The following is an 11,181-nucleotide window of genomic DNA, read 5'->3' as shown; positions in this document are numbered from 1 at the left end:
TATACACGTGTGTGTGTGTGTGTGTGTGTGTGTGTGTGTGTGTGTGTGTGTGTGTGTGTGTGTGTTAGTATACAGTGTTTATATAGTATACGTGTACTGAACTGAGTTGTAATTGATGACGTTTCAGTAAACTGAATGAGGCCATGCCTTATCCAAATGCTCCCTCTTGTGGACAGATATAAGTCGTGCACATTTGCGGTTTTACTACACCAGTTACAGGGCACGTGGCTCAGATGAAGAAACAGGACAAGCAACATACACTGTATGTGTATATATACACAGGTGCATCTCAATAACTTCATTAAAATGTTTATTTATTTTAGTAATTCAATACAAAAGTGAAACTCGTATATTATATAGATATAGATTCATCACGCACAGACTAATGTATTTCAAGTGTTTATTTATTTTTATTCTTTTAATTTTGGCTCGCAATTAACAAAAACCTGCCAATTCACTTTCTCAAAAAATATATAATATTTTATAAGACCAATACAAAACATTTTTTAAATTAATTGTTGGCCTTTTAGAAAGTATGTTTATTTACTGTATATGTTCTCAATACTTGGAAGGTCAGTCAGCTTCTTTAGCAATAACTTTTTGAGTCTTATCCTCCATGTGAAGGGAGTCAATGATCCTCTTCTGGACAACTGTCAAGTCAGCAGTCTTTCCCCATGAGTGTGTAGCCTGAACCAGACTGAGACTCCATTCAAACACTCAGGAAACCTTAACAGGTTTTTGGAGTTAATTAGCTGATTAGAGTGACACCACAAGTCTTTTTCACTTTATTCTAATTTACCTAAACCAGTTGACAATGCTTCTGTGTATAAAAAGACAAAAAGAGCTCCATGAACATATGGTTTACATGGGTTGGAGTGGAAGATCTTGAGTGGCCTATAGAGCTCTAACCTCAAATTTCTTTTTCTGTCAAAATATAGTAAAACATCTTCCCCTGAAGAGTGGAGGTTATAATAACAGCAAATGGGAAATAACTAAACTATTTATTGGGATGATAAATATATACAAACAGACACAGAAGTCAATATACCCATATATATATATATATATATATATATATATATATATATATATATATATATATATATATATATATATATATATATATATATATATATTCATATACCCAGGCACAGAATGTCATTAGATAAGAACAAAACACTAACATGGTACATAGAAGTAAGTACAGCAGAAATCGATACTTAATAGTAATAAAGATAAAACTGCACTTGAAGTAACTTGGACCCTCGTCTATGTGAATTGACAAAGTCTGAATGCTTGATGTTTATTTGTCTTTATGAGAGGTGACTCCACTGTTATCATGTGTATTGAGCTGATCTGTGTTTTTAATTGCAAGTGGAAAGGGTTTTTAACTTTTATTTTTAATTTAAATGCAGCTGCAAAGCAGCATGGATGAGTATCATCATTTAAGGGGTTAAAGACAGCGGATGGTATCGTCTCCAAAAAATATATATACCTCCCCCAATTTGTTTTGTAGCAATTTACAGTAAATGTAAAAATCATAGCTTAGGGTTGCTGTCTCTTGACCTTTCATCACATACAGATACAAAAAACTATTCATTTCCTATTATGGATAAGAAACCCAGAGTATGTGGAACTTATATACATGTAATCTTCAAACACACAATGTTGGAGACATGATGACAAATGCTAACCACTAACATTGAAATATATATTTTAAAGATAAAAAAAAACTTTAATATTATATTATATTATATTATATTATATTATATTATATTATATTATATTATATTATATTATATTATATTATGTTATATTATATTATATTATATTATAGCTCTTGTTAACACAGGTCGCTTTGTAAGGACTTAATTAACCTAAATATAATTCTAAAACTATTCTGCAATACCAACACTTACCACAAGAGGGCAGTGTAGCCGTGTATAGCAGTGTTTCGTTCTTGGCTGAATTTGCAGTCAGACATTCTCAGGTATAAAACACTATATAATGCACATATGAAGACAGATGTGTGTAAGTTATAAACACAGTAACATTCAAAATCGTGAAAAGCACCCGGGATTTCACTTTTTGGTATTTTCTTCCTTACTTTTTGGCATTAGTGGATTATTCGAACTCCAAAGCATGAAAGTGTAAATGTGGGCTATATTCAAAAAAGGCAAAGGGCAAGCAAAAAAAAAAAAAAAAAAAAAAAAAAAAAAAAAAAAAAGAGAAGGAAATATTAATTGCCAAAAAAAAAGAAGGAAAAAAGGCCATTAGCTGTTTCTATGAATCTTTACATTATTACTATTGTTAAGGTTTTTTGTTTTATATAGTTTTAGTTAAAAAAATTAATATACAGTGCTTACACTCTCATCCGGTAAAAAGTGTACCTTTTCTGGTGTGGTACTCACCTTACTTTCAGTTTGAGTCTTTACATGTGGATATAGTGCATTATTAAAGAATTGTCCAATACAATAATAGAACTGAACAATAATTATACAGTATTTATTTTGAGTCATTGTAAAGCACATTTTGTTCATATTTGTAAGTAAATGACAGAGTAATTGGTGGTAGCAATACCACCCCAGCAATAAATATTTGTTTTTTATATAGAAAACACATGAACTCTAACCACGTTACTTAGTTATGGGTTTAAGAAATGATAACAATGAATTGATGGGGGCCAGAAAACGTATAAAATGTACGGTTTTCTGAACAAATAAAGCCCGAGACTGTTTCTTTAAATATTCCCATGCATGAAAAGTGTTAAAAAAAATATAAATAAAAAAAAAAAGAAAAGAATTATATATATATATATATATATAATGAATATAATATTTTTTTTTACAATAAACATATAAATATTTATTAGTAAAAATCTTGTAAAATTGTATATGTGTGTGATGTATAAAATGTAAGCAGCTGTAAAGACCAGCTTTTTGACCAGCAATTTTTTCTTTTTAATTTAAATTGTAATTTTGTGTAAAAACTTTGTAAAACATAAAGCAGTGATATATCAAGCTGAGATGGGCAAAAGGTTTGTAGACAACAAAAGGGTTTATATAGTGATGTTTTCTGCAGGTGAGGAAACATCTGTTTATTGTTGTTACAATATGAGTAATAGGAATTCCTCGTTCCTCAGACCTTAAATATGTCTATAATTGATTCACAATGGTGGTGTCTTAAAAAAAATCTTTTCAATTTGCTGTGGAATAGGAGGAATAGACAGGTGCTGTTCTTGGAAAAAGAATTGACTGCCTCATATTTTTGATACTGTTCACTTTGTCTCATTACAACAGGTTTACTGGCAGAGCTATTTTGTGTTTTGTGTATTGTTTTTGCACTTGTGTTGCCTTGCACTGTCTTGTGTTGCCTTGCACTGTCTTGTGTTGTCTTGCACTGTCTTGTGTTGTCTTGCACTGCCTTGTGTTGTCTTGCACTGTCTTGTGTTGTCTTGCACTGTCTTGTGTTGTCTTGCACTGCCTTGTGTTGTCTTGCACTGTCTTGTGTTGTCTTGCACTGCCTTGTGTTGTCTTGCACTGTCTTGTGTTGTCTTGCACTGCCTTGTGTTGTCTTGCACTGTCTTGTGTTGCCTTTGCACTGTCTTCTGTTGCCTTTGCACTGTCTTGTGTTGTCTTTGCACTGTCTTGTGTTGTCTTTGCACTGTCTTGTGTTGTCTTTGCACTGTTTGCACCAGGTTGCACACATGCACTTTAGCCCTGTGTTTTCTGTGATTGTTGTTGTATGTAGCATCAGGGCTCTGGAGGATCGTTGTTTTATTTCACTGTGTACTGCGTCAGCTATATATGGTTGAAATGAAAATAAAAGCTGCTTGACTTGACTTGATATGAGGATTCGTCACACTGCACAGTCATTGATCGTTTTCCTGTAAGAGCAGACTAATCATGTTTTGTTTATTTCTCAACTAAAGCATACACTCACAGTAAAAGATCTGAATAGGAATAACACAATACATAATAACACAAGACTCAACAATGAAAACAAACTGTTTGTTGCATTTTATTTTGAGACTTTTTGAAGTCTATAAACTTGTTTTTGTCAGCTTTTGGACAACAAGGTGGTGAAAAAGGGACTGAGTGGGTGCAGAGGAAACACAGCTGCTTGGCCTACTGCACTTCACAAATATGCAGGATTACATCTTTAGCATTGGGGCCAGATACAGAAAAAAGAGAGACAGAAGAGGAAGAGAAAATTAGAAAGGTTATTGATTAGAGATCAAGGCAGGAAAGGGGGGGGGGGGTATAACAACGACAGCAAAAGAAATGTGATCATGATTTAGCTTAATATTCAGTAGCAGTTTTATTGGAGCGAAGATCTGATCTCCATTATTAATAGAAGATGGGTGGCTTGTTGGTAGATGAAACGAAATTTAAATGGACAAATATAAATATATATTATTATATATTATAAATTATATAAATTATATGTAACATAAATATATATTTAGAAATGTAGAAAATACATTTTCATGATTTAAAGAGATATTTAGATCATGTTTAACATAAGGTAAGACGGAATATATTATTGACTTAAAACTATGAACAAAGTTGGTATTTCTGCACTGGTAATAATGTAAACTATAAATCTTTTTGTGTGTGTTTGTATGTGGGTGTATAATACAACTTTTCCTAAAAACTTTTATTTTTATTGCATTTGTCATATTATTTGTAACTGTTTTTCTCTTTAGACTTTATTGCATGGATTAAACTAATTTGAAAATTGAAAAAAGATTAGAGGCCATTAAAGAAGGCGTGTTTATCGTACAGATTGTAAAGATTATATGGTTTGATTAATCGTTTGCTTAAATAGCAACTTAAAAGCATACAATAATACATCCTAAATTATTCAACTATATTGGAGACATAGGTCAAACAATTTACAATATGTAATGGTTACATTACATAATGGTTTTTGCAATAAAATCATTGCAATCTCATATATGCAACTCCAATACATACTGTAAGAATAATCTCAGCAAAATCAGAGAGCAAAAACTTTCGAATAGGAAAAAGGTAGGCTCGTTTTTTTTTTTTTTTTTTGCACTTCCATTAGCATCAGACTCGATCCTTAAATCACATTAACTGCTGGAGAAAAGGAGGAGGACGGAAAAGAGAAAAGCGCATTGAAGTGGCGGCCATGCGCGCGCTCGACATTTTCACCTCATCAGAGAGAGATGAAGCCCACCTGGGCACTTTCACACACACACACACACACACACACACACACACACACACACACACACACACACACACACACACACACACACACACACACACACACACACACAAAGGCCATTTGAAGTGTATGGAGCCCAAGGACACAAATATCCATCAGCAATTAAATGATCTAATGGAGCTCAATAATGAAATCTAGCAGGGTTTAACCCCCATCATCTGCCAGTTTGTCCATTTTTGGTTCTTCTGTAATGAACGTACATTTTCAAAAATTCGCGTTTATGCCAAAGATATGATGTCCGGCTCACAAACAAACATGCATGCAAATAAAAAATTCCGATTCATTTATAATAGTGAATTTATGACGTCATACTAATAAAATGCAGTAACTCTAGTGGAAGGCTTGAGACTGAATGTGCTAAACTCGCTGCAGTTTTGTTCGTGGAAATAATCAGAAATATAGAGAGCATCCGCTGTTAAAAAGTTCCTGGGGCTCCATATTGTTTATGTTGCTGAATGTATGTCTTAAAGCTATTCAAAATATCTTTAATCCTCTGTAACAGAAGAGACAAGTGTCAAGTGTCAAGACTGAAAACAAGAGTTAATACATATGCATTAAAACATCAGTCATTACAGCAAGGGAAATATATTGAAGAAAAACAATAAATAAATAATAAATACATAAAAATTTTAATTTTAATTTAACTAACTAACTAACTAACTAACTAACTAACTAACTAACTAACTAACTAACTAACTAACTAACTAACTAACTACATCAATTGTTTGTATATTCAATTATGCATTTTAGTCAAATGTGTATCATTATACAAACAATTGATGTATGTAGTTAGTTAGTTAAATGTATCATTATACAAACAATTTATGTATGTATTTATTTATTTATTTAGTTAGTTAGTTAAATGTATCACTATGCAAACGATTGATGTATGTAGTTAGTTAGTTAATTAATTAGTTAGTTATTTAGTTTAATGTATCATTATACAAACAATTGATGTAGTTAGTTAGTTAGTTAGTTGGTTAAATGTATCATTATACAAACAATTGATGTATGTAGTTAGTTAGTTTGTATTAGTATATTTGTTGACATTCCAGTACAGTGGCCCTTATACACAAAATGTTATATTTCTTGCAGAATATATTCATCACTTTACAGTAAAATATCAGTAGACCCTCAATGTAAATACTGTTACTGTTTATATTTGCACTGTGAATTCCTTTGCATTTCCTCTCTCGCATTCCTTGTGCTTTAATCTGATTAGATGAAGCATTTTACTCTTATCGAAGACAAAATGAATTCTGATCTGATCTTCGTCAGAATCAATGTGGATGCTAGTTTATATGGTCGGAAATAATTCGGAGGTTTTTTTTTTTATATATCTCACTTTATTAAACCTCAACTAAACATTTCTGATGACTGAATTAACGCGTGCTTCGTTTTTCCACTAAACCCTGTAAATGCTTTAACGCCATCGGTGCACCTTTTTTTTTAGTTTGCTACAAAACCTTTCCATTATAAGAACATTGAAAAACTGAGGAATAACAATATCTGTTTGTGAAATTCATTATAACAAGATCGTTTCAAACGAATAATAAAAGAACACAAGAACACACAAGAAAAGAAATGTTAAGAAAAGAGAAGAAGAATACCTGACTCATTTTTTTTTTATCCGAATCTCTTTGCGCCTCTCCCGTGATCTTATATGCTGTAACACTCTCACCATCTAAAACACCCACCCACACACACACACACACCCACACACTCACTCACACACATGATAAATTCGTCGTGGTTATGTTCTGCAGTGTGTGGAATCCAGAGCGCCATGCGGTCGGTGTGTGTGTGTGTGTGTGTGTGTGTGTGTGTGGGTGTGGTGGTGGTGGTGGTGGTGGTGGTGGTGGTGGGGGGGGGGGGGGGGGGGTTGTGAGAGACTCCAACACAAGTGTTGTTTAAAATCACACAAATTCTCCAAATCAAACAGAATATATTTAATGTAATCAAAAAAAATAAACTAATATTTCCAGCGATGCATTAATTTATTTATTTATCAGCCTAATTATTGTGAAAATTATAACTAATGAAACACCGAATGAACACTCGGATGTTACAAATTATTCTTAACAATTTTTTTGACCAATAAAAACGAGGTTATTTGGGAATATTATGTAAAAATGTTTGTTTTGTGCTGCTTCAGATTGATAATACAGTAAATAAAATAATCTGGTCAGTGAAGTAGCAGGCAGCATTTTAAATGCATCTGAAAACTGCATTTTACGAAACATTACTTTTTGAGGAAAAACATTGTATAACACCTAAATAATAAAAAATAAAATAAAAAACTGTAGTAAAAAAAATCATTGTAAAACACCTGTGCATCAAATAAAAATAAAAATTTAATAATTTTAAACACGTGAAATACATTTTAAAAAGTAGAAATGATTTCTGAATTCATGATTGAACTTCTCTCAATGTGCTGCACGTGTAGCGTAAAATCACAGGGTTTCTATCAGCTCTCTTCACCAGTTCAGTGTTAATAAAACGCTGTGGATGATCTTCCAATACACTGAGAAGAAATAATCAACTCTGGTGCTTTATATAAGATGTAAACGATGATGAATTTGTCTCAATTCAAATGGAAAAAAAACGCACCACAGAGGACGCACACGATTTCCACGAGGTGGTAATGCCCACGGTACTTTTTGTCCGTTTTATTTTACCTCCCTGTTGCTCCGCCTCTCGTGTTTGTCGTAAGCCTTGCGCGCAGTTTACGAACCCAGCGGTGAGATAAAGACGGGTTTTTCCTCCGAGTGCGTCGATTCTCTTGGAGCATTTTGAACGTGCAGTCTGGTAACCGCCCCCCATATACACAAAACACACACACGCGCGCGGGCACACACACAAACACACACACACACACACACACACACACACACACACACACACACACACACACACACTCGTACGCACAAAACGCCACCGCGGAGGGGATTTTCTTTGCTTATTTTTTTCTTTCTTTCCTTGTTTCTTGTTGCGTCGGTCTGTCTGAGACGCGATCCTCGCCTTTGCGCGCGCGCGACGGGGCCGGCGGGCGCTGAACCATGTCCATGAGCCCGAAACACTCCACGCCTTTCTCCGTGAGCGACATCCTGAGCCCGCTGGAGGAAAGCTGCTTTAAGAAGTTTGCATGCATGGAGGGCGCTTACCGGCAGCCTCCTCCTCCTCCATCTGCTCAGAGCGCGCAGCATCAGCACCATCACCACCACCAGCACCATCATCATCATCACCAGCAGCAGCAACAACAGCAGCAGCAACAACAGCAGCAGCAGCAGCAACACGCAGTGAGCCACGGAGCTTATCACGTGTCGCAAGGCATGTCTCAGTTCTCACACGCGGCCATGGCGGGATACTGTAACGGAAGCCTTGGCGCCGTGGCCGAACTGCCCACTTACCAGGAGAGCGTGAGGGGCGGCGCGGCCACGGCGGCGTGGTACGGAGCAAACCCGGAGCCGCGCTACGCAGCACGTGAGTTTACAAAACAATATATATTTATATATATTTATATATAATATATATTTAACTCCCTATAAAAGTATCCAACGGATATAAAATAGATATTCCAACAAACTACTCTCAATGCACTACACACAGACATGCATTGTATTTATTATATAAAAATAATGTGCACAGAAACAATCATAACAAAATCATTACCCAATATCAAATCAAAATCTTTAAATATTACCTATGTTATTTTAATGAATATCATTATCAGTGAAAAGTACACCTCAATAATAATGGATTGTTCCCTCTTGAGTCTGGTTCCTCTCACGGTTTCTTCCTTTAAGGAATTTTAGGGAAGTTGTTTTTTTACACCTAGAATTATATATAATTATTTAAAATTATACATCTTTTTAACCTCTTTATCTCTGTGAAGCTGATTTGAGACAATTGTAAACAATTAAAATATCACTTAATAAAAAAAAAAAAATATATATATATATATATATATATATATATATATATATATATGTGTGTGTGTGTGTGTGTGTGTGTGTGTGTGTGTTGAATTAAAGTTTTACCCAACTAGAGGCAAAACAATCAGAGAATACATTTTCATCTTCAGCTGCTTCTGTTCTAAATCTGGCCCATTTATTTAAACCGAATTAAACATCATGAACCAGGATTTTCCTTTTCGTTTAATTTGATTCGGTTTAGAACAAAATGCACGCACGCGTTATGCATCTAAAAACGTCTGGGGATCTGCGAGGAGTTCTTTATAAACAGTGAATAACTGATTGACATAAAATAAGTCTTAATGTTTAGGTGTCTGCACGTGAGCTTGGACATTAAATACATAAGTATTGCTCATAATTCGAATGTAGTAAAATGTTCACGCTTTTTAAAATGTGTATTTATCTTATATCTAATCTGGACTGATAAATGCACTTTAAAGTTTTATAACGAACTGGTTTACTGAGGGTTTTAATTTGCTTAAACGAATGCTGCTAATAATAATAATCTCTCTTGAAGTTCCCAGATTTATGGGCTCCTCCACAGCGATGAACATGAACGCGCTCGCGGGAATTGACGCAAAGTCGATGGTGACTCTGCACGCGGCTCCTCGCCGGAAGCGTCGCGTGCTCTTCTCCCAGGCGCAGGTATACGAGCTCGAGCGCAGATTCAAGCAGCAGCGCTACCTGTCCGCTCCCGAGCGCGAGCACCTGGCAGGTCTGATCCACCTCACACCGAACCAGGTGAAGATCTGGTTCCAGAATCACCGCTACAAAATGAAACGGCAGGCCAAAGACAAGTCAGCGCGCGAGCCGCCGCAGCAGGACGCCGGTGACGCGTGCCAGCAGCAGCAGCATTCACCGAGGCGCGTGAACGTGCCTGTGCTCGTCAAAGACGGCAAGCCGTGTCAGACCGGCACCGGAACCGGCACGCAGACTTCCGGCCAGCACGCGGCCGTGCCCGCGGTTCCGCTTCAGCAACGGAGTCAGACGGTGGAGTCTTTAGCGTCGGCAGCGGATGAGCTCGATGAAATGACACCGAGTCCACCCGCGCTGCACGGGGCTCACCTCAGCGGCCTGTCGCACCTGGACTCCGCCCTTCTGGAGTACAACATGGCGGGCTCGAACCTGCTCTACGGCAGAACTTGGTAAACGAATAAACGTGAAACTAAACCGGACCGGGGGAAAAAGCCTAAAGACTACGGGAACAATTGAACCAGAAAACAGTTCGTTTCAACATGTATAAAAGTCGGGATTTTTTTAGACTCCATTCCTCCTGAAATAAAATGTCACAATCGGAGTTTTGTAACCAAACTGTTTAATGGGCTGGATAAACATCCGGGTTATAAAAAAAAAAAAAAAAAAAAAAAAAAAAAAAAAAAAAAAAAAAATCATTTTCCACATCTGTCTTTTAACTACCTTTTGTAAGATACTTTCAACTTTTTAGACGCAAAGTATAAAACACAACCGACAGCGCGAGAATTTATGCAGTTTACAAGAAAACTTTTTTTTTTTTTTTTTGTAATTTAAGCAAAATCTCCTGAAACATCTAAGAATTACATTTAACAATAAAACCCTTCTGAATAATTTGCAGCTTTTTTTTCCCAGCAATGTGAAATCAATCTACTTTTATGGAAAAAAAAAAATTTAGCTGGAGATTTATACTATGGGGTTCAATAAATTCATATTGCGCCATTAATCGACTCTGATTTGTTACACGTGGAATTGGCGGTGAAAAATGGTTCATATTTATTTAATAGTTCATATAAAAAAAAATTAATGATATTGCTGCTTTAAGAAAATTCCAAAAAATTTATTTATTTATTTTCACTACAAGCTAATAAAACATCCATAATTAAAATTAATAGACTAACAAAATTTTAAAAGCTCAATTTGTTAATTTCTTTGGCTCAGGTTTGGTCCACAGACTAAGAAGCTGTAGGAATTTAGCATT

At 35.4% G+C, this 11,181-nt stretch overlaps 1 protein-coding gene across 1 annotated transcript; it reads left to right on the top strand.

Annotated features, from left to right (window-relative positions):
- The first annotated feature begins 8,249 nt into the window (after positions 1-8,249).
- nkx2.4b (NK2 homeobox 4b) lies at positions 8,250-10,487 on the top strand. The gene is given in 4 exon segments (XM_083561796.1): positions 8,250-8,497; positions 8,499-8,548; positions 8,551-8,739; positions 9,748-10,487. Coding segments are annotated over 4 exon segments (1,053 nt in total). The 5' UTR covers positions 8,250-8,315; the 3' UTR covers positions 10,380-10,487.
- Positions 10,488-11,181: the final 694 nt, after the last annotated feature.

This window comes from Silurus aristotelis (genome assembly GCF_946808225.1).
Source record: "Silurus aristotelis genome assembly, chromosome: 15".
NCBI lineage: Eukaryota > Metazoa > Chordata > Actinopteri > Siluriformes > Siluridae > Silurus > Silurus aristotelis.
This window is presented reverse-complemented; position numbering and strand designations above follow the sequence as displayed.